Raw genomic sequence first — 24,882 nt, forward strand, 5'->3', positions numbered from 1 at the left:
TGCCAGCAGGTTAAAGAAGTATGGATTGGATGAATGGACTATCAGGTGGACCGAAAGCTGGCTAGATTGTCAGGCTCAACTGGAAGTGATCAATGGCTTGATGTCTAGTTGGCAGCCGGTATGAAGCGGAGTGCCCCAGGGGTCGGTCCTGGGGCCGGTTTTGTTCAACCTCTTTATTAATGATGTGGATGATGGGATGAATTGCACCTTCAGCAAGTTTGCAGATGACACTAAGCTGGAGGCGGAGGTAGATAGGCTGGAGGGTAGGGATAGGGTCTAGAGTGACCTAGACGAATTGGAGGATTGGGTATAAGGAAATCTGATGAGGTTCAACAAGGACAAGTGCAGAGTCCTACGCTTAGGAAAGAAGAATCCGACACCACTACAGGCTGGGGAGCGATTGGCTAAGCAGCAGTTCTGCAGAAAAGGACCTGGGGATTACAGTCGACAAGAAGCTGAATAGTAGTCAGCAGTGTGCCCTCATTGCCAAGAAGGCTAGTGGCATATTGGGTTGTATTAGTGGAGCATTGCCAGCAGATCAAAGGGAGTGATTATTCCCCTGTATTCGACACTGTTGAGGCCACACCTGGAGTATTGCGTCCAGAGTTAGTCCCCCCCTTTACATAAGGGATGTGGACAAATTGGAGAGAGTCCAGCGGAAGGCAAGAAAAATGAGTAGGGGGCTGGGGCACATGACTTACGAGGCGAGGCTGAGGGAACTGGGGTTACTTAGTCTGCAGAAGAGAAGAGTAAGGGGGGGATTTGATAGCAGTCTTCAACTACCTGAAGGGGGGTTCCAAAGAGGATGGAACTAGGTTGTTCTCAGTGGTGGCAGATGACAGAACAAGGAGTAATGGTCTCAAGTTGCAGTGGTAGAGGTCTAGGTTGGATATTAGGAAACATTATTTCACGAGGAGGGTGGTGAAGCACTGGAATGGGTTACTTCGGGAGGTGATGGAATCTCCATCCTTAGAGGTTTTTAAGGCCTGGCTCGACAAAGCCCTCTCTGGGATGATTTAGTTGGTGTTGGTCCTGCTTTGAGCAGGGGATTGGACTAGATGACCCCCTGAGTCTCTTCGACTAATATTCTATGGAAAGCTAGGGGATCTCTACAATGTGGAGCACACCGAGTCCACAACTAAGTTGTCTTTAGAGTAAACACAGTCAAATTCCTGGAATATTTGGACTAGTCTGGACCTTTCCTCTGCTGTGAGGTCTCTAGCTTGTAATTGGATTTCTTCCTGGCATTCAAGATATAGTTCTTTTCTATCCAAATGCAGACCCTGCAGCATCTATTAACACTGATTGTTTCCATGAGGACTTTTCAGGACTTCCAGTATTTCTTCAGGTGTCATTTTTCTTGGGAGGATATAGTGCATTTTTCAAATTTCCCAGTGCAGTGAGCATGCGTCTGGGTCTGACAGGAAGATGATCTCTGTGTAAGATCAAAAGCTTGTCTTTTGATAAGAGAAGCTGGTCCAACAAAAGATATTGCCTCACCCACCTTTTCTCTCTAAGAAGAGAGAAAGAGATACAGTTTGTACGGAGTAACCTGGATGGCTCCAGGAATAGCTAAACACTCAAGTCCAGATTTTTTTTTTTAAACAGGTCTTTAGGCACCGAGTAGGATTTTCAATAGCATCTAGGCACCTAATTCCCATTGATTTAAATAGATGCTTTTGAAAATCCCACTCGATACCTAAAGACCTTTAAAAATCGGCCCTAAGTCATTTCCATATGAAAGCAGTTCCATGGCCTTGATATGAAATGAGCGAAGGAGATTCAGTTCTGATGGAAGCTCAGGGAGGTATTCTCATAGAAATAAAATTGATGGGCAATTAGCCATACTGGCTGGCCTTTACTGGTCCTTTTTGTAAAGTGTCAACAACACACGGTGCAGGACAGAATGCCCTGGAATAAATTCCTCTCTCAGTGCTGGAAGTGATATATCCATAAAGGGGTCTCAGAGTCACTGGCAGGATCATCCCGTGAACCTACCACAGCCCATGTTATGTCTGATGTGTGGATACTGAGAGAATGTTCATCCTCCAGGGCCGTCAAGCCAGCACCTCTCATCAAAACTGAAACTTTCCAAGGGAAAATACCAGTCTGTACCACCTCAGATCACTGGTACACCCCATCTGGGTTACTATCTCCATCTGGGGCCAATATCGCATGTTTCAGAGGTGGTGAAAAAATCCGCCCAGAATCCATCTGACCAGTTGTGCATTGGGGAAAGAATACTTGCTGGCCCCCTGCAGACAACCAACAGGCGTCCTGAAGCATGAGCTTTGATTATATATGTAGGAGAAAGCGGGGGGAGTGATTGCTCTATGCAATGCTCAGCTAGTAAGTTTCTGAAAAGGAAAGATTTCTCCCCTCACTAGTGCTTGTAACAGGATAACGCAGAGAGTGAAGCACTCAGAGAAGGAAAGGTCCTGAGCTCATCCAGGGAGTCTGCAGGAGAAGCAGGAATTGAACCTAGAACTCACATGCTCATGCTATCCTGTCTGCTGATGAATAAGCCAAGTCCAAGTGATTGCAACTCACACAGGATCTTTCACTTGAGGGTTAGGGGCTCCACTCTGACCCAACAGACATTACCTTAGGAAGAAGCTGCAGCCTAATTAATATGAACACAGGGATAATTTTTGAAAGTGATTTGGGGTGCCTCAAGTTGGGTGCTCCCCAAAAGTAAGACACCTTGAAATGAGCCTGGTTTTAAAGGACAGGTCCTGAGCACTTCCTGTGAATCAAGACCCTTTAAAAGGTCTCAACTTGGCTACCCAAAATCTCCAGTCACTTATGAAAGTTTAAGCCAATGTGCTAATAAGATCTCCTGGCTTAAGCACAGAGATTAGGGTAGTCTGTATGAAATTCCTTTTGGAATTTCTTAAGTTGTTTGTTACTCGCAATCATTTACATCAAGATGGCGAGTCCTTGAACTTGACTTGGAGAATGGATACCCTTATCTACGAACAAAAGAGCACCCTGTAGGGAATGGCTGAAACATACTGCAACACTGCAGACTGTGATGGGGTAGAGTAAAGGGGATAGTGGTGTTAGGGCAGATACAGAGATCCTGGTAAGAATCCCAGCGCCCTAAAAATACAGATCAAGATTTGGAGTAGTTACACATCAGGGATATCATTTTACATTGGAGCAATATTAATCAGGTTTCTGTTTTTACATTTGGCAGCACATTATGTCACCTGCCCAGGACATGGCAGAGTCACTTACATTTTTCTCCAGAGGCCCATAGGCGCTATGATATTTTGGGATGCATTCCAGATGAGCGAGGGGCTGTGACATACCTGCCCTGCAACTGTGGGTGCCTTACAATGCCTTGCTGCTGTTGCTTCCACCTGGGCCGCTCACAAAACAGCCACCAGCGTGCAGGTCACATCTCCTGGACAGTTCAGATAAAGGTCTGTTGTCCCAGTAAGGGAACAATATACAACAACTTGCCACTTTAAATGGAGTTACCCGCACAGTTCACAACACAGGCATTCATTTTGATTAGAGAACAAAATGAAGTTTAACTACAAAGGGATACATTTTAAGTGAGTACAAGTATTAAGGTATTAAAGTCAGAAAAGGTTACAAGAAAAATAAAGACAAAATGCTTCCTAGTACAAAAACCCTTACAAACTAGGTTTGATTCAAGGTAAAATTCTCACCACGTGCTTCCAACAGCATTACTGATGAATCTTCAGGTCAGGATCCCTTCTAGAGGGAAAGAGCTGGAGTCTTTTCTCTTCTTAGTTTCAAGAAGAAGAATGCATAGGGAGAGATTTTTGCCCCTCACTTTTATAGGTCAGTCACCCTCTGAAATGCATCTTCCTGAGAGTGACCCCTAGATAAAGTTCTTTCCAGCTGAGAGCAAGGAGATGGAGTCTGGTGGTGGGAGGTTTGCTAAGTTGTTTGCTAAGATGCAGTTCTGTTTGTTCTTGCCTCTTCCCTTGCCAAAGAATGGTCACTTGACAGGTGATGGCCCATCAGCTTTGATGACACCTGGCCAGATGTCAGCTTGTCCTTTGTCTTCGAGAAACAGGTTTACTCACTTCCCAGACTTGTCTGGAAAACACACTTCAGGGCATGATTTAATCTTATGTTCATAGCTTCGCATGTAACTACATTATATGAATTTTACCATATTGACCAGCAAGTTATTAGTTTTAAAATGATACATTGCAAGGCATATTTTGTACAAAGATTATTACAGTAGTGTGTCAATACAGGGGTGTATTCCATCACAGAGGCCAAATCTGTTCCTTATGTAACTCCACAGAAGTAAACGGACTTGTACCAGGGATGAGTTATTTGTTATCTGTTGCGTTATTTCCTCCTGAATCCACACCAGTGCCCACTGGGATAATCAGAGCACTGTGCTCCCCATAAGTACCTCCTCAGGGAAACGCCACCTGGTCTGTTTGGTTTAGTAGCTATCGACACCCACATTCCTGACATGATGGGATGATCCCTGTACACTGAGCAAAAACTGAACATTGGGGCCCAGACTGTGCCCCAATTATCCTGAGAAAGCATGACAGTTCCTGGTATTAACTCCACTCTAGCCATTGGGAAGCAAATGAGGTCTTATTTTACACCACATTTCCCCATGAATATTAGAGAGAGCTCAGTGTTGACAGGGAATAGCTAGCTCTGGCCACAGGGAATGAGATAGGTCCCTTCATCTATAGGGAACTTCTGAAACCAGTCCAAGTAAGTAGTGCCCAGAATCTGTCCCTTTTCTGATTCCTGTGAGCTGAGCTGTTGAGAGCCTGAGATTAAATCCACATTTATTACAGAATGAACCAGCCCTGAGAAAGATCATGCGATCCCCTCATCATGGGGTTTACTACTCACTACTGAGATACCTCCTTGTGCCACATCTGGGGAGTAGATCTCATCTAGTTGGATACCCTCTCCTTTGGTTGCTTGCCTAGTCACTCTTTGTGACTCAGCCCTCCGGCCATATCACTATAGTCCTCCGCTTCTGGGGTAAGGAAATCCTTCTAGACAAACTGTCCCTAGCAATCTTCCAATCCACTTCCCAGTTTGTGCAACTTTCCTAGAGGCCAGTAGAGGGACCCAGGCCCACCCACTACTCCAGGTTCCATCCCAGGGACCCTATGCCCAGCAACCAGAGTCTGCTCAAGATCCAACCCTGTTGGTGTTTCCCTGGGCTGTTTCCTACTTCCCTTCTCTATCCTCTGGGTTACCACTGGTGCCTTTTCTACATCCTATGGCTACTTCACCCCTCTCAGCTTCTTTCCAAAGCCTGTAGTCTAAGGCAGGATCCCAGGGCTTACTCTACTCCTTGAACTCCTCCTTGTACCTAGCCAACTCACCTCCTTTCTAGGGAGTAACTACAGAGATCTTCCCTGCAACCTCTTCTTTTACACACTACTTCCTGCTTTTATACAAACTCAACCTGCCTTTGCCCACCTGGGCTTCATCGTCCACTAAACCTTATCAGCCCTGACTTTCCTCCAGGTGCAGCCTGTCAGAGGTTAATTGGCCCTTTTTAACCTGCTCAGGCATCATGTGGGGGTGGATACTCCTTTACAACCCTGTAAAGAATAGCTGGAAGCTGCAGTGGGTGGGGACAAATACTCAAGAAGAGCAGCGGCTGCTTGGAGTAACCATGGTCGAGCAGAGTCCAAGGTTTGGGAACTAAGACTCTAGCTAGGAAGGGTTGGCAGGAGAGACCCTGAGCAAGGAGAGGAAAGAGCACAGAACTCTCAAGGCAGAAAGGCTGGGAGTAGGAAAAGAAATGTTTGTTTGTTGGACTTTAATTGGGGACTTGGAGTTTTATTTTGAGATAATTTTCTATGAATAAACCTAGACAGCAAGAAGGGGGTTGTGAATGTGTAACTTTTGGGTGGGCTAGAGTTTACTTCACTACCCTTCTCCGGTGCCTAAAAAACCCCAATGCCCATAGAAAGCACCTGGTGACCCAGAATTCAGTCACTGAGGATTTTCATCAAGGATTGCACAGAGTCAGCCTCCCCACAATCAAGTCCAAAAGAACAAAAGGGATGAAATTAATTCTTAAGTATGAATTTCATAAAATTTTATGATAAAGAAATATAATAACTTGGCTAATTCATAAGCCACATACATTATCCTCAGTTATACAGAAACATAAATAAAGAAAAAAAATAAATCTAAACAGGTCATTCCCCCACAGAAACACAGTGAGAAGAAATTCAGAGTTCCTAAAAGCTTAGGTTGAGTTCACCTGAGTCTCAGTTAGAGTCTTCGATCACCAAATCTATACAGTCTATTAAGTCAAAAGCAACATCTTCCCTCCACTTGTTTGTAGAAATCTTCAGTTGGAATCTATGCAGACTCTTCCTCCTTGGTAGTTAGTCTGCTAACCAATTAACCAACCACTCAGTTAAGTATATAGAGTAAAAAACCCACACACAAGAAACATACAAAACTGAAAATATCAAAATAAATGACTTTCCCCATTATTGCATTTAAATAAAAATAAAGTTGGTGAATCATACTAGTTGAGAAAATTTAACTAAAACAGTTTGGCAAAAGTCAAACAACATTCAAAGTATACAATTAAAATAAAATAAATTAGTTTTCCCTTTCTATAATTAATACTGCAGGGCTTCCCCATTGGCGGGTTAACAATATCACTAACTTGCTGCAAAATCCTTCAGAGTTTGGGAAACCAGCCTGCTTACTGCTCCTGGGCTCAGCTTCTTCCAACCCACACATGACCTTTTGCAAAGCAGCTACCCTCACTACTTGCCCTAATGGAGCCTGAGTCCAACAACAGGGATTGAACCTACCCAAAACTACCACACCCAATTCCAGAAACATATGAGTGTGGAGTGCTAATTGTGCATCTGCCAAGCAATAATGACCTAGACACAACTCATTCCTAACCCCCTCCCATATAGATCCCTTAAAGAGATATCTCCCTATTAGGCATGTGGGTTACAAATGGACAAAAAATAAGTGTGTGGAATCTGTGTAAGGGGCCCTGAAGAGGGGAAATTGAGGTAGGCTGCCTTTAGTGTGACCCTAGGCCATGAGGAGGTGCTCAGGAGGCAACTGACCCTGTTACAGGGACATTTCTCAAGGTCCTGGATGAGAAACCACAACACATACACCAACCAACCCATCTGAAATATTTGGCTCTTTTGGGACACTCAGCAGAGAGCAAGGCCAAGCCCTGACCTGAAAAGACCCTCTCCAAGCAGGAGAGAGAATTCAGTTCCCAGCTCCCATTAAGCCATTGGTTCCTCTGGAGAATGTATCAACCAGCGAAAAAAAAAAAAAAAGGCAAACATGACAGGGGTGGGTTTTCTAGAGATGGGATAGAGCCAGAACCCTAGATCATAACCTCCCTCTTGACCCAGTTTGGATCCATCTTTGGATATTCCAGTGAGGAATAGTCATCTTCTTTCTGCTTTATTATTCCCAGTGCTTATAAAGAAGGAAAGGCCCAGTTGATCTTTGGAAACATTGGTGGGAAGGGACTCCTTGAATGGGACCAGATTTTGACCCTTTCAGAGGCATTGCTGTTCCTTGAGGCTGTTTGTGTGTCTCTTTGTGTGAAGTGTTATGAAAGTATATCCCAAGGTATAAATATGGCCTATAGTCAATCCAAGTCGTGAGCAGTGCCTGCATCCATTCCAAGACTCAACTAAGGCCTGCTTCCATTCCAAACTCTAACTAAGGCCTACAGGCTTTCCAAAGCCTAACCAAGGTCTACAGCCATTTCAAGGCCTAATCAGGGCCAATAGACATTCCAAAGTCTAACAACAGCCACCCCAAGGTCTAATCAAGGCCTGCAGCCATTCCAAAGTTTAACTATGGCCTCTAGTAAATCCAAGGCCTAACCAGAGCCAACAGTCTTTCCCAGGCTGAACATACAGCCATTCCAAGGCCTAGTCAAGTCCTGTCTCCATTCCAAAGCCTAACAAAAGGCCTGAACTCACTCCAAGGTCTAAATAAGGTCTGTATCCATACCAAAGCCTATCCAGGTCCTGCAGCCATTCTGATACCTAACCAAGGCTGCAACTATTCTAAGGGTATGTCTACACTACGGAATAAGGTCGAATTTATAGAAGTCGTTTTTTTAGAAATCGGTTTTATATATTCGAGTGTGTGTGTCCCCACAGAAAATGTTCTAAGTGCATTAAGTGCATTAACTCGGCGGAGCGCTTCCACAGTACCGAGGCTAGAGTCGACTTCCGGAGCGTTGCACTGTGGGTAGCTATCCCACAGTTCCCGCAGTCTCCGCTGCCCATTGGAATTCTGGGTTGAGATCCCAATGCCTGATGGGGCTAAAACATTGTCGCGGGTGGTTCTGGGTACATATCGTCAGGCCCCCGTTCCCTCCCTCCCTCCATGAAAGCAAGGGCAGACAATCATTTCGCGCCTTTTTTCCTGAGTTACCTGTGCAGACGCCATACCACGGCAAGCATGGAGCCCGCTCAGGTAACCGTCACCCTATGTCTCCTGGGTGCTGGCAGACGCGGTACGGCATTGCTACACAGTAGCAGCAACCCCTTGCCTTGTGGCAGCAGACGGTACAGTATGACTGGTAGCCGTCATCGTCATGTCCGAGGTGCTCCTGGCCACGTCGGCTGGGAGCGCCTGGGCAGACATGGCCGCAGGGACTAAATTTGGAGTGACTTGACCAGGTCATTCTCTTTAGTCCTGCAGTCAGTCCTATTGAACCGTCTTATGGTGAGCGGGCAGGCGATACGGACTGCTAGCAGTCATACTGTACCATCTTCTGCCGAGCAGCCATGAGATGTGGATGGCATGCAGTCCTTCTGCACCGTCTGCTACCAGCCAAAGATGTAAAAGATAGATGGAGTGGATCAAAACAAGAAATAGACCAGATTTGTTTTGTACTCATTTACTTCCCCCCCTCCCCTGTCTAGGGGACTCATTCTTCTAGGTCACACTGCAGTCACTCACAGAGAAGGTGCAGCGAGGTAAATCTAGCCATGTATCAATCAGAGGCCAGACTAACCTTCTTGTTCCAATAAGGACAATAACTTAGGTGCACCATTTCTTATTGGAACCCTCCGTGAAGTCCTGCCTGAAATACTCCTTGATGTAAAGCCACCCCCTTTGTTGATTTTAGCTCCCTGAAGCCAACCCTGTAAGCTGTGTCCTCAGTCGCCCCTTCCGGCGTCAGAGCAACGGCAAACAATCAGGCATTTGAGAGTGCTGTCCAGAGCAGTCACAATGGAGCACTCTGATGGGGCTAAAACATTGTCGCGGGTGGTTCTGGGTATGTATCGTCAGGCCCCCGTTCCCTCCCTCCCTCCGTGAAAGCAAGGGCAGACAATCATTTCGCGCCTTTTTTCCTGAGTTACCTGTGCAGACGCCATACCATGGCAAGCATGGAGCCCGCTCAGGTAACCGTCACCCTATGTCTCCTGGGTGCTGGCAGACGCGGTACGGCTTTGCTGCACAGTAGCAGCAACCCATTGCCTTCTGGCAGCAGACGGTGCAATACGACTGGTAGTCGTCCTCGTCGTGTCCGAGGTGCTCCTGGCCACATCGGCTGGGAGCGCCTGGGCAGACATGGGCGCAGGGACTAAATTTGGAGTGACTTGACCAGGTCATTCTCTTTAGTCCTGCAGTCAGTCCTATTGAACCGTCTTATGGTGAGCGGGCAGGCGATATGGACTGCGAGCAGTCATACTGTACCATCTTCTGCCAGGCAGGCAAGAGATGAGGATTGCTAGTAGTCGTATCGTACCATCTTCTGCCAGGCAGGCAAGAGATGAGGATGGCTAGCAGTCGTACTGTACCATCTTCTGCCGAGCAGCCATGAGATGTGGATGGCATGCAGTCCTTCTGCACCGTCTGCTGCCAGCCAAAGATGTAAAAGATAGATGGAGTGGGTCAAAACAAGAAATAGACCAGATTTGTTTTGTACTCATTTGCCTCCTCCCCTGTCTAGGGGACTCATTCCTCTAGGTCACACTGCAGTCACTCACAGAGAAGGTGCAGCGAGGTAAATCTAGCCATGTATCAATCAAAGGCCAGGCTAACCTCCTTGTTCCAATAAGAATGATAACTTAGGTGCATCATTTCTTATTGGAACCCTCCGTGAAGTCCTGCCTGAAATACTCCTTGATGTACAGCCACTCCCTTTGTTGATTTTAGCTCCCTGAAGCCAACCCTGTAAGCCGTGTCGTCAGTCGCCCCTCCCTCCGTCAGAGCAACGGCAGACAATCGTTCCGCGCCTTTTTTCTGTGCGGACGCCATACCAAGGCAAGCATGGAGGCCGCTCAGCTCACTTTGGCAATTAGGAGCACATTAAACACCACACGCATTATCCAGCAGTATATGCAGCACCAGAACCTGGCAAAGCAATACTGGGCGAGGAGGCGACGTCAGCGCGGTCACGTGAGTGATCAGGACATGGACACAGATTTCTCTGAAAGCATGGGCCCTGCCAATGCATGCATCATGGTGCTAATGGGGCAGGTTCATGCTCTGGAACGCCGATTCTGGGCTCGGGAAACAAGCACAGACTGGTGGGACCGCATAGTGTTGCAGGTCTGGGACGATTCCCAGTGGCTGCGAAACTTTCGCATGCGTAAGGGCACTTTCATGGAACTTTGTGACTTGCTTTCCCCTGCCCTGAAGCGCATGAATACCAAGATGAGAGCAGCCCTCACAGTTGAGAAGCGAGTGGCGATAGCCCTGTGGAAGCTTGCAATGCCAGAGAGCTACCGGTCAGTTGGGAATCAATTTGGAGTGGGCAAATCTACTGTGGGGGCTGCTGTGATGCAAGTAGCCCACGCAATCAAAGATCTGCTGATATCAAGGGTAGTGACCCTGGGAAATGTGCAGGTCATAGTGGATGGCTTTGCTGCAATGGGATTCCCTAACTGTGGTGGGGCTATAGGCGGAACCCATATCCCTATCTTGGCACCGGAGCACCAAGCCGCCGAGTACATAAACCGCAAGGGGTACTTTTCGATAGTGCTGCAAGCCCTGGTGGATCACAAGGGACGTTTCACCAACATCAACGTGGGATGGCCGGGAAAGGTGCATGACGCTTGCATCTTCAGGAACTCGGTCTGTTTCAAAAGCTGCAGGAAGGGACTTTATTCCCAGACCAGAAAATAACTGTTGGGGATGTTGAAATGCCTATATGTATCCTTGGGGACCCAGCCTACCCCTTAATCCCATGGCTCATGAAGTTGTACACAGGCAGCCTGGACAGTAGTCAGGAGCTGTTCAACTACAGGCTGAGCAAGTGCAGAATGGTGGTAGAATGTGCATTTGGACGTTTAAAGGCGCGCTGGCGCAGTTTACTGACTCGCTTAGACCTCAGCGAAACCAATATTCCCACTGTTATTACTGCTTGCTGTGTGCTCCACAATATCTGTGAGAGTAAGGGGGAGACGTTTATGGCGGGGTGGGAGGTTGAGGAAAATCGCCTGGCTGCTGGTTACGCGCAGCCAGACACCAGGGCGGTTAGAAGAGCACAGGAGGGCGCGGTACGCATCAGAGAAGCTTTGAAAACCAGTTTCATGACTTGCCAGGCTACGGTGTGAAAGTTCTGTTTGTTTCTCCTTGATGAAACCCCCCGCCCTTTGGTTCACTCTACTTCTCTGTAAGCTAACCACCCGCCCCTCCTCCCTTCAATCACCGCTTGCAGTGAAGCTTGTTGCTTCACATTCATGCATTCTTTATTCATTCATCACACAAATAGGGGGATGACTACCAAGGTAGCCCAGGAGGGGTGGTGGACGAGGGAAGGAAAATACCACACAGCACTTTAAGCACAGCACTTTAAAAGTTTACAACTTTAAAATTTATTGAATGACAGCCTTCTTTTTTGGGGCAATCCTCTGTGGTGGAGTGGCTGGTTGGCCGGAGGCCCCCCCACCGCGTTCTTGGGCGTCTGGGTGTGGAGGCTATGGAACTTGGGGAGGAGGGTGGTTGGTTACAGAGGGGCAGCAGTGGCAGTCTGTGCTCCAGCTGCCTTTGCTGCAGCTCAACCATACACTGGAGCATACTGGTTTGGTCCTGCAGCAGCCTCAGCATTGAATCCTGCCTCCTCTCATCACGCTGCCGCCACATTTGAGCTTCAGCCCTGTCTTCAGCCCGCCACTTACTCTCTTCAGCCCGCCACCTCTCCTCCCGGTCATTTTGTGCTTTCCTGCACTCTGACATCATTTGCCTCCACGCATTCGTCTGTGCTCTGTCAGTGTGGGAGGACAGCATGAGCTCGGAGAACATTTCATCACGAGTGCGTTTTTTTTTCTTTCTAAGCTTCACTAGCCTCTGGGAAGGAGAAGATCCTGTGATCATTGAAACACATGCAGCTGGTGGAGAAAAAAAAAAAGGGACAGCGGTATTTAAAAAGACACATTTTATAAAACAGTGGCTACACTCTTTCAGGGTAAACCTTGCTGTTAACATTACATACATAGCACATGTGCTTTCGTTACAAGGTCGCATTTTGCCTCCTCCCACTGCGTGACTACCCCCTCAAACTTCCCCCCTCCCTGTGGCTAACAGCGGGGAACATTTCTGTTTAGCCACAGGCAAACAGCCCAGCAGGAATGGGCTCCTCTGAGTGTCCCCTGAAGAAAAGCACTCTATTTCAACCAGGTGACCATGAATTAGATCTCACTCTCCTGAGGATAACACAGAGAGATAAAGAACGGATGTTGTTTGAATGCCAGCAAACATACACTGCAATGCTTTGTTATACAATGATTCCCGAGTACGTGTTACTGGCCTGGAGTGGTAAAGTGTCCTACCATGAAGGACGCAATAAGGCTGCCCTCCCCAGAAACCTTTTGCAAAGGCTTTAGGACTACATCTAGGAGAACCGCAAATGCCAGGGCAAAGTAATCCTTTCACATGCTTGCTTTTAAACCATGTATAGTATTTTAAAAGGTACACTCACCAGAGGTCCCTTCTCCGCCTGCTGGGTCCAGGAGGCAGCCTTGGGTGGGTTCAGGGGGTACTGGCTCCAGGTCTAGGGTGAGAAACAGTTCCTGGCTGTCGGGAAAACCGGCTTCTCCGCTTGCTTGCTGTGAGCTATCTACAACCTCCTCCTCATCATCATCTTCTTCGTCCCCAAAACCTGCTTCCGTATTACCTCCATCTCCATTGAAGGAGTCAAACAACACGGCTGGGGTAGTGGTGGCTGAACCCCCTAAAATGGCATGCAGCTCATCATAGAAGCGGCATGTTTGGGGCTCTGACCCAGAGAGGTCGTTCGCCTCTCTGGTTTTCTGGTAGGTTTGCCTCAGCTCCTTCAGTTTCACGCGGCACTGCTTCGGGTCCCTGTTATGGCCTCTGTCCTTCATGCCCTGGGAGATTTTCACAAAGGTTTTGGCATTTCGAAAACTGGAACGGAGTTCTGATAGCACGGATTCCTCTCCCCAAACAGCGATCAGATCCCGTACCTCCCGTTCGGTCCATGCTGGAGCTCTTTTGCGATTCTGGGACTCCATCATGGTCACCTCTGCTGATGAGCTCTGCATGGTCACCTGCAGCTTGCCACGCTGGCCAAACAGGAAATGAGATTCAAAAGTTCGCGGTTCTTTTCCTGTCTACCTGGCCAGTGCATCTGAGTTGAGAGTGCTGTCCAGAGCGGTCATAATGGAGCACTCTGGGATAGCTCCCGGAGGCCAATACCATCGAATTGTGTCCACAGTACCCCAAATTCGAGCCGGCAACGTCGATTTAAGCGCTAATCCACTTGTCAGGGGTGGAGTAAGGAAATCGATTTTAAGAGCCCTTTAAGTCGAAATAAAGGGCTTCATTGTGTGGACGGGTGCAGGTTTACATTGATTTAACGCTGCTAAATTTGACCTAAAGTCCTAGTGTAGACCAGGGCTAAGGCCTAACAAAGATATGTCTCCATGATACAGGCTAATCTTACCTGAATATATTCAGGGCCCTGACCAAGGCCTGCAGCTATGCCAAGGCCTAACCAAAGCCTGAAGCCTTTCTAAGGACTCACACTTCAGTATCTATGACTGAAATATTGCCCTGGTCTTGGCATAGGAAATAGATTCATAGATTCATAGATATTTAGGTCAGAAGGGACCATTATGATCATCTAGTCTGACCTCCTGCACAACGCAGGCCACAGAATTTCACCCACCAGTCCTGCAAAAAACCTCTCACCCATGTCTGAACTATTGAAGTCCTCAAATCGTGGTTTAAAGATTTCAAGGAGCAGAGAAACCTCCAGCAAGTGACCCGTGCCCCATGCTACAGAGGAAGGTGAAAAACCTCCAGGGCCTCTTCCAATCTGCCCTGGAGGAAAATTCCTTCCCAACCCCAAATATAGCGATCAGCTAAACCCTGAGCATATGGGCAAGATTCACCAGCCAGATACTACAGAAAATTCTTTCCTGCATAACTCAGATCCCACCCCATTTAATATCCCTAATAACCAAGCCTTGCAACCACTGCAAGGCCTAAGCAATGAGCGGGACTGAATTCAGATTACAGGATACACATGTTTAACAGTTTCATGGAGTTTAAGGCCAGAAGGGAATCATGTGTTCATCTAGTCTGGCTTATTGCATATCACAGACCATACATGTTACCCAACTATCCCTATGTTAAAAAGCAGAGATAATACTTGGAACACTGTCAATAGATAGCTAACACGTATTTATTTTACCAATGGCTGGGATTATAACTCAGGATGCTTTGGATGCAAGCGCTGAGTTCAATCCTCTCGGCCTTTTTCTCTGTCTTTGCTCTCATTTTGTTTTGATGAACTATAGAAACCTATGGGACAGAGAAATTAGATTTTTGCCCTGGGGCCTCTGCTTGGGGCCCTGCTCTGTACAGGGTTCTAGATAGCATGTCCCCTAAGTCCCTGGGAAAATAGACCTGGATAAATCTCCTTCCCCAGCACCAACAACCCTTTACTGAGAGTAAAGGCCAAAGTCAGCTGTACGCAGCTCATCTGAAGAGAGCAACAGGTGCTGGTTTGCTTATGCCAGTTAAGTCTTAATGTGGAGGGTGAAAGGGTCTTAGATAACTATGCCTTTGACATCTGGAAACTATCATGGTAATTTTGATTCCATTCTAATAAGGGAGACATCTAGGTGCCTAAATCCCATTGAAATCAATGAGTGTAGGCACTATTTGCTTTTTAAAATCCCAGTAGGTATCTAAATATCTTTAAAAATCTGTCCCTAACTCTAGAATGTAATATTTCCATTGCCCTTGAATTTCCATGGGAGTTTTGAGGAATGAGACATTGATCCATACTGCATAACTGTTCAAAAATCACCCATTTCTCAAATTCCAGGACAATCTCTCACTTTTTTCTTAATAACGTTCACCAAAGAAAACGTTCAACCCTAAGTGCTCACACTACAGCGACACATTGCTCTGGGGGCATTCCTTCTACAATACCTGCTTTTAGGACCTGCTATTGGTTATTTTTTCCCCCATGACTTCAAGAACACCACCAAGATATCACTACCAAAATCGACGGCCTGGATATTGGGGACGATGTCTCCCCACCTCGCAGAGACTCAGATGCCAAAATTGACCATCAGCAGGCAGTGGGATACATTGCCCCAGAGGCTGGTGTTAAATGGAGGGGCGGGTAGCATGGATAGTGGTCTTCAGTGAGTACCTCCAAGTCCCTTGGAGTCATAGTACAGACAAGGGCAGGGACAGCAGTGGGATACATTGCCCCAGAGGCTGGTGTTAAATGGAGGGGCGGGTAGCATGGATAGTGGTCTTCAGTGAGTACCTCCAAGTCCCTTGGAGTCATAGTACAGACAAGGGCAGGGGCAGCACTGGGAGATACTCATAGGTCTTGGCATAGATCTTGCACCAGGAGAGGGGAGAAGGAAGCGTAGTAGCATCAAAGGGGATCAGGGGAACAGACTTCCTTCCCATTCATGCTAATCCCACAGTGGCAGACATGCTGGGGTAACATGCAATTTACTGCAAGGTCAGAGCTGTGTGTGTAGGGGGGTGGGTGTACTAGGGTACAATGCAGTGTCCCCTTCAGTGGGACTAATCTGAGGGTTTTATTTGCAGGAAGATCCAAGGTAGACTTCCTCTTAACTCATTATTAAGGCTAATTATTTGGAGTAATTAATGTCACTCTTATACAAAATGTATAAATTACATTTTTGCAGCATTATTATTGAAAGAATGTGAATCATTACCACCAGAAATGGCCAATGAAATAAATGTACACATTTATGCTTACACTAGCAACTCTGAAATTATGACCAAAATTGAACAAATAAAATTTAATGTACACCTTTTAGCAGCCACCTGAATTTAAGACAAGATATGTGAATGCATTCCTTCAAAATCATTATTTTTATTGTATATTTGATCTACAGCACTCTAAACTTTCATCCTAAATCAATAAATCCAGTCTTCAAATTCATTTTTATTGCTCTTCTCTGAACTCAGTCCATGTTTCCAAAATATTTCTGACATTATGTTGCTCAGAGGACCATTAATTTCTCTGTGTTGGGTGGTAACAGAGGAATTGGCCTTGAAGCTGTAACCAGTTAAAACACATGAAACACATATTGGAAATTCTATTGCTTCATATTTCACAAACAACACTGAACATGATACACAAAAATGTCTCAGAGGTAGCACTCTTATACAGAACTCAGGAAAATAGGCTAGATGGCTTAATAGATTTTTCCATCCTTTAAGTCTCTGAATCTTTGACAAAAATTGTGAAGGGACAAACTACTAAGTCCTTGCTGCGGGATACAATGTCTCTAGAGAAATGTGTCAATGAAGAATATCTGTGTGTCCTCGTCTGTAAAAATTTAGACTGAGATTTTCAAAGTCACCTAATGGATTTGGATGATCAATTATTAATCAAATTGTGCAAAATGGATGTCCAAACCCCTTTGACCACTTTGAAAATCTCAACCTGGGGTTGCACTGCTGGCACTGAGGGCAGAAAATAAAGACAATGGAGTTGTATGCGGTACACTGTGAAATAAATGATTAGCGGGTGTGTCACTGAGCGAGGAATGTGAAGGCAGCTGGGTTGTACAGGTGTCAGTACGTGTGGCATTTAAGACAATGTTATACCTCAGGTGTAAGTGAGGGCAAAACTGGGCCTGTATTTGAAACTTAGCTAAGAATGCTCTTGCTAAAGCTGATCAATGAGCCAGAATACTATACATGCTATTCTCCTATAGCTGTGTTGCTTCTACAGGGTTAACAGGAAAATAAATAAGATAACTCATTTTGGTCAGTAAAGCCAGCAGATACTATTTGGAATATAGCCAGGCAGGCAGCCTGTTGAATAAAAAGATACATTTGCTAAACTGTCATCTTTCAAAATAAAACCTCCTCTTAACCGTAATAAGAAATGTAGATCCACATAGCAAAGCAAAAAAAGGGAGAGTCCATTTGTAGTTCTTCAGTCCTCTGTATCTTTTCTGCTACATAATACATATAAACAATTTTTCTCCTTCTTTCTTTCCATGTCCATCCCTCCACAGAGTGTGTCCAAGGCAAGAAATGTTCAACCAAACCAGCCTGACAGAGTTTCTTCTCTTGGGATTCTCTGACGTTCGGGAGCTGCAGATACTACATTTTGTTGTGTTTCTAGTCATTTACTGGAAGCCCTGATGGGGAATCTTCTCATCATCATGGTTGTAGCCCTCAACTGCCAACTTCACACCCCCATGTACTTCTTCCTTGGAAACTTGTCCTTCCTAGATGTCTGCTACATCTCTGTTACTGTCCCTAAATCCATGGTCAATTCCTTAATCAACACCAGATTGATCTCTCTCTCTGGTTGTCGTCCAAGGCTTTTTGGTTCCCACCTTAGCTTTTGCAGAGATGATTCTTCTAGTGGTCATGGCGTATGATCGCTATATTGCTATCTGCCGTCCCCTACATTACAGAGTGATCATGAACAAGGCTATGTGTACCCAGATGGCATCTGGGTGCTGGATCAGAGGTGTCCTCTACTCAGTGCTGCACACTGGTAACACCTTTAGGTTATCGTTCTGCCACTCCAAAGTTATTGGGCAGTTCTTCTGTGGTATCCCACAGCTCCTAAAGAGCTCTTGCTACGATACATCAGCTAATGAAATTTTGGTTATTGTCTGTGTTTTATTTTTTGGTTTAATTTTCATTGTTTCAATAGTTGTGTCCTATGTTCACATCTCCTCTACCATTCTAAGAATCCCTTCTGCACAGGGCAAGTACAAAGCCTTCTCCACCTGCCTGCCTCACCTGATCTTTTTTTTCCCCATTATTTGAACACCACAATGTTCACCTACATGAGACCCAAAGTCAATGTCCTCACTGTATCAGGACATGCTGGCTGCCATGTTTTACTCTGTGTTGCCACCACTGTTGAATCCGGTGGTTTGTAGCCTGAGAAATAAGGAGAGAAAAGGTTCCCTGGGGAAAATGCCACTCAGGATAGCCTTGATTAAAAATGCATCATGAAACCAATGTCAATGCAGTAGCATGTGCAGTGACTACAAATCCAGGCAAGTCATCCTCTAACTTTCTGCGGCCAAAAGGACGGCAGAGATGCATTAAATTACCTTTTCGGGTAGTGCTAATTTCCCATCACCGTCTTGGGCACACTTTTGTTCTCAAACCCCATCACTTAGAGTGTGGGGTTACACACTCACAGGACATTATCCCTTCAACGTAGCCTTGCATATCCCAGGACTGAGTGTTGTGAACTGCATGTTTCTTCAAGCAATATTGAAGCTTGAATAATATTGAATAATAAAGCTATTACCATATTTCACTAATGAAATAACCTACACTGGCAAATGTGTCTAGGCCTTTAGCACCCCACAGGACATTACTACACCCGCAAAAGTTTATAATGTAGACCTCGCCTAAGGGTAGTGGGAAATGTAGCCCATAGGACTAGCCTGCTAGCTTGCTATATTATATATCCTGTTTTTCTTTATTGGTTTGATTTATATTATTTTGGTTTATATTTTTGTACTGAATAATTCCAGTAGAATATTAATTCATTATATTGGGCTGTAAGGCAAGAACCTACAGGTCTGTATCCTGTATGATTAGCTAAACAAGTTAGCATGAGTTTTTGTAACCTTTGGCATAGATAAATGGCCTACTGGTTACCCTTTTAGACGTTGGGGAAATGAATGCGTTTACCAAAATTCTGGGACATACCGGTAACCGAAAGAGACACCACAAGAACATGGAAATAATGGTTCAGGCGAAAGGTAACAGGTTTTGAGAATGAGATAATTGGCTTTAATATGTATGGATATGCTTTTAATATGTATGAATATGCTAATCTATAGAGGAAGTGTACCCTAAGATTATGTGGGTGAGGAAATAAGATTTGGGCATGGAAGGCTGGGCACTGACATGAATATTGTGCCAAGACCCTATAAGAAGGCAAGCCACCATGTGGAGAGAGCTTTTTAGTTCCTTTTGTTCTTTTCGTTTTAGCTGTTAGCTTAACTTTTACGTATAACTTAGCTATTCAACACCTGACCCTTACCGCCACCTTCTCAGCATTGAGGAACCTGGACCATCAGACTCATTTGGCATGCCAGAGTCAAGGCTGGTCCTTTGTCTCCCATCATCAAGTCCCCAAGGAAGGGTATGAGGATGCTAGCTTAAACAGCCTTGTAAGGAATGTTACTACGGGTACCCCTAGAATTGTATTATTTCTTTTTGGTTCTGTGGTTTGGAGCTTTGATAACTTTTTCCTTTATTTTAATCAAAATCTCTAAAGCTTGGCTTTGTCCTCAGCACGAGTGTTCTTGTCAAACACACCCAGGGTCCTTACAAAGTACTGAACTCTCTACATTTAATTCTGTAGCCTGATTTTAGGACAAGAACCTGATTGTCTTCTGGTCAGATCATTGGAGAGCCCATAATAAACCAGCCCTCTAAAAATCAGGTCAACAGAAACAAGGAGCAAAAAAGTGTGCTGAGAAAATTGATAGGGAGGGTATTTTTCACCAAGCAAAAATAATTCCTCATATTGCGCACTCAGGCTATATCTGTGTTTACTGCTCCGAGTTCCTTCTACGTAAGCCACTATAAACCCTTTGCCATCTGCCCATCACATTTGGTCATTATTTCTATGTTCCTTAGCTTCGTTATATCACATGATACCCAAGTTCCGTGTTGTCTCTGAATCATGACCTGTTGTGTTCATTTCTGTGTTCTTTTCCATTGTTCCACCAGAAGTGACTCCAAACATTTACAAGGCTGAGAAACAAGGAGATAAAAGAGGAAGGGTATTGGTCACTAAAAGAGAAAATGTTTTGAAACATTACATGTCTTTCATTTTTTAAAGAGGATTTAGGGTCATTGCATTGATTTATTGTACTGTTAATATTTCGAGTCTGTACTTTTAACATCAGTGAGTGATAGTTGCTACTTATCTTATGAAGTTCCATAGCTCTTCTGTGAAATGAGCTGGGGTGGGGGAAATAGAGGTTCTTTTTATGATAGGAGTTAGGAGCTGACATAAAAAAAAACAAATAAAGAGCCAACAACAAATATCAGATTTGGGATTCACTGGCCCCCCTTTGTTGGCAGTCTGTGCAGATAATGAAACAACTTAGGATCAGATTCCTAAAGGTATTTAGGTGCCTAGTCGGATTTTGAAATGCCTCTAGATGCCTAACACCCAGGAAAATCAATGAGTTTTACGTGCCTAGATGTTTTGAAAATCCTACTTGGTGCCTAAATACCTTTAAAAATCCAGACCTAAGTGACTTTCCTTAGGTCAAAAAGGAAGTCTGTGGCGGAGCAGACTCTTCAGTCACGTCCACGCAAAGAAAGAGAGCGAGAGAGCAAGATGAACTGAAAACCTGATTTTTTTTTATCCAAAACCTGATACAATTCGATTTTGAGAACATGTTTGAAAGGTTTTGTTTTCATTACAACACGTAATGAAAATTTATTTTGAAAGCTGCAGCCGAGTGGTAGTAATAGTTAGCATAAGGCCACATGAGGCCTAATAAAAGCTAGAAATAATATGTAATCTTGGGTCAGAAGATTTAGCAATATATAACTGTGATAGAGAGTCTGGACAGTAAAGGCTTTATTTATTTATTTATTTCATCGTATAAAGAACCTTCGATCAGCTCAAATGTTTGTGGGAATTGTCGGAACCCCCAAAATGAATGGCAGGAATGGCAATTATGGGCAAGAGGCCAAGACTTAAGCAAATATTGTCTCGGAAATAGACTCAATACCAAACCTCAGCAGGTCCTTGGGATAGCAGGATTGTAACAACCTTAATGCTTAATCACACCTTAAGGAGAACCCATAGCTCCATGGATTCATGAGTATAGATGATGTGGATTCAGCTGTTATTCTCATCTTGTTTTTCTAGTTCTGTGAGTTTGCTTATGTAGATTATGGTATTAATAAAACTCATAGTCTCTGTGTGTCTCACCAATCATCTTCTTAATCAATCTCTAAGCAGCCACTAAAGAATAAAACGGTTATTAGTGACAAGTTCATTTTGCACCCCAAATTAATTTAAAGGCTACAAGGTGGGGAATAGAGCTGGTTGAAACATGGCATTTACATTCCTTGGGAAATGCTGACATTTCAAAATTTGTTTTCATTCCAAGCCAAAATGAAAATTGAAATGTCAAAATTTGTTCCTGAAGAACAAAAATTCTGAAAAAAAAAAAAAAAAAAAAAAGATATGTCGAATACCTGGCTAGAAAAATGGTAAGAACACAGTGTCAATGGATAGGAACCACATGCATCGTTTCAACATGATCAGGGCTAGAAATCAGGAGTCCCTGGCTCCCAGTTTTGAGCTCAGCCAATGAGCACTAGCCATTCTGCCCTGTGTCTCTGTTTTCACATTAGTTTAGTGAAATTTTAGAGCACACACACAGCACAAAAAAGTTCAGTTTTGCCTCTGGGCCTATGCTTTTCAGTTGTGCAGGGCTCCAGGGAATGAGTCCCCCAAAGCCCTTAAAGAATGGATGTGGATAGATATCTTTCCCAAAGCTACCCCCCCTTTGCTGCTAGTGAAGACCACAATCAGCTATACACAGCTCATCTGAGGAGAGCAACAGAGAGAGAGATCAATAGATAGCGGGCCAGTTCTAATGCAAAACAATCCATTTCCCTTATTGACCAGAAGAACATTGAAGTTGCAGGAGGAAATACATTATAAATCAGGGGTCATCTGCAAACTGCATCACAGTAAGTTTTATTTAAGTTCTCAAATTTTCTTTTATTTTACTTTTAAAATATAGGAAATGAAATTAAACACCATACATCTCAATGATAGCATTAACTCTTTCCTACTTCAATAGTGATTTAACTCTGGCCTCCTGATACTAACTTTAAATTAAAGAGGGAGTAAAATACTTTTGCCTAATATTGATTACTTTCAAAGAAGGAAGAGAGAGTATGCCAGTGGAGAGGGACTAGAATGGGATGTTTTGAAACCAGTAGCATTTATCCACATTTTTTTGATGGAACAGTTTCCTGTTGGAAAAGGATGTTTTGTTGAAATCGAAGTGTTTCGTAGGTATGTGTCAAGATGGATACAATTGTTGGCAGGAAAATTTTGACATGTTTTGAAATCAAAATGGAGTATTTTGTTCAACTTTCTCATACTATTTCATTCTAAATTTAATATTATATTTAATGAGACCCAGGTCAGCATCTTTATCATCTTCTGGCTGCTGTGTTTTATTGAGTGGTGACTCCGCTGCTGAATCTGCTTTATGCTGAGAAACAAGGAGTTAAAAGCATCTCTGAAGAAAATTATAAGCAAAATATTTCAATTAGTCCTTCACCCTGATCTGAGCATCTCTTTAGCAAAGGTGTCAGTGCAGGAGAGCTGCAGCAGAAGCAACAGTTCGCAGCTGAAATGGTTAATCTCATGGGGACCGCAGAAGCTCAAGCCGGTAAGGTAAAGCGTGTTGACCAAGGAATCCAGGAAACCAGATATCCAATCACCCAACACCATCTGCACACTGACATGCTGGCTCATAGTGGTGCTGTTGCACATGGAAGCATATTGATCATATGCCATCGCTGAGAGGAGAAAAATCTCTGTTCCAAACATGAAAATAAAGAAGACTATCTGGGCAATGCAGCCACTGAGTGAAATCATCTTCCGCTCTGCCAGGAAGTTCTCCAGCATCTTTGGAACGGTGACTGAGGAGTAATATATATCGAGAAAAGACAAGTTGCTCAGGAAGTACATGGGTGTGTGGAGATGAGGATCAGCCTTTATTACCAGCACGACCAACATGTTTCCCACCAGGGTGATTAGGTAAATAACTAAAAACACCAGGAAGAGTGGCATCTGGAGGCACGAGTCATTTGAAAGTCCCAAAAGGATAAACTCAGTCACTGTGGTTTGATTTTCTGTCGTCCTTTATTCATAAAGACCTTGACCTGTTAGAGCTAAGAAGACAAGATAGCAAGTTCATTAAGCAAAGTAGAATGCTGTAAAGTTAATGTGTTAAGTAGATCTATCGAGCTATCTATCTATTGACTAATGATAGCTGGTTAGCATATAAATATATTTCATATTAATAATATGTATTATCATATATATATATATATATATATATACTACACTTTGTGTGTGTATGTATGTGTATATATATATATATGTATATTGCTGATAATACATATGGAAAATGTTATTGGTGCTTAATGCATATATTTTGTGACAAAGTTCCTGCTCTACCTTGGTGGGTCTTGCGCTTATTGGAGAATTTGCTTGCCTTGTAGCTTGCCCTCAGCTTGGCCGTTTTTCTGAATTCACAGTCCAGATCGACTCCTTCTGTGTCTGACCAGGAGTTGGGAGGATTTTGGGGGAACCCGGCCCTGCCCTCTACTCCGGGTTCCAGCCCAGGGCCCTGAGGAATGGAGCTGTCTAGAGGGCCTCCTGGAACAGCTGTGTGACAGCTACAACTCCCTGGGCTACTTCCCCATGACCTCCTCCCAGCACCTTCTTTATCCTCACCATAGGACCTTCCTCCTGGTGTCTGATAATGCTTGGTACTCCTCAGTCCTCCAACAGTCCACATTCTCACTCTCAGCTTCTAATGCCTCTTGCTCCCAGCTCCTCACACGCACACCACAAATTGAAGTGAGCTCCTTTTTAAAACCCAGGTGCCTTGATTAGCCTGCCTTAATTGATTTTAGCAGCTTCTTGATTGGCTGCAAGTGTTCTAATCAGCCTGTCTTAATTGTCTCCAGAAGGTTCCTGATTGTTCTGGAACCTTCCCTGTTAGGAAACGGAACGTCTTTTGCTTGCTCCTCAGCTATCTGCTTTCTGTTCTTTCCTAAAGCCCCCTGGCCCGGATTTTTCTTACTTTTTGCACCTGCCTTAGTCCCCCACCCCGACCGGGCCAGACGCTTTTTTGTTTTTTCTTTTCATTTTTTGTGTTTTTTTTCCGTCTACGTCCTTCGCCAGCCATCCCCCCCCACGCCTGCTTTCGGGCGCAGCTATTTGCCTCAGCTGAGCCCCCGGAGGAGCGGGGGGAGGATTGCCGATTTTGCTGTCCGGAGGGGGGAGTGGAAACCCCCAGACCCAGCCGTTTTGCCAGCAGCTCGGACCTTACAATATTCTTAACATGCCGGAGGCCTTGGAATACAGCCAACACAGCCGGAGACGGAGATTCCATCGGACAGAAGAAATAATATAAATCATCGTGACGGAGGCCGTAAGACTGAGTAACTTTCTGAATTATGCTCTCGTGGGGGGGAGTTTGACTGTGATTACTTGCGTTTGTGGCGGCACAGGGGGTGTGGCGTGGAGACCCCCACCCCCGATCCATCGGTGCCCCTACCCCCCCCCATCGTTATTACAACTGTCACGGCCCCCCCGCAGTCTGTCCCTGCTGGCAATCTGCCATCTCC

At 44.8% G+C, this 24,882-nt stretch overlaps 1 protein-coding gene and 1 pseudogene across 1 annotated transcript; one reads left to right on the forward strand and one right to left on the reverse strand.

Moving 5' to 3' along the window:
- Positions 1 to 17,520: 17,520 nt before the first annotated feature.
- LOC140898166 (olfactory receptor 14C36-like) lies at positions 17,521 to 18,462 on the forward strand (annotated as a pseudogene).
- Positions 18,463 to 22,795: 4,333 nt separating this feature from the next.
- LOC140898167 (olfactory receptor 5J3-like) lies at positions 22,796 to 24,598 on the reverse strand. The gene is made up of 2 exons (XM_073311600.1): positions 24,585 to 24,598; positions 22,796 to 23,384 (listed from the first exon to the last, which is right to left on the reverse strand). The coding sequence occupies exons 1-2, from the start codon at positions 24,596 to 24,598 to the stop codon at positions 22,796 to 22,798; spliced, it is 603 nt and encodes a 200-aa protein (XP_073167701.1).
- Between the last annotated feature and the right edge of the window lie 284 nt (positions 24,599 to 24,882).

This window comes from Lepidochelys kempii, chromosome 14 (genome assembly GCF_965140265.1).
Source record: "Lepidochelys kempii isolate rLepKem1 chromosome 14, rLepKem1.hap2, whole genome shotgun sequence".
NCBI lineage: Eukaryota > Metazoa > Chordata > Testudines > Cheloniidae > Lepidochelys > Lepidochelys kempii.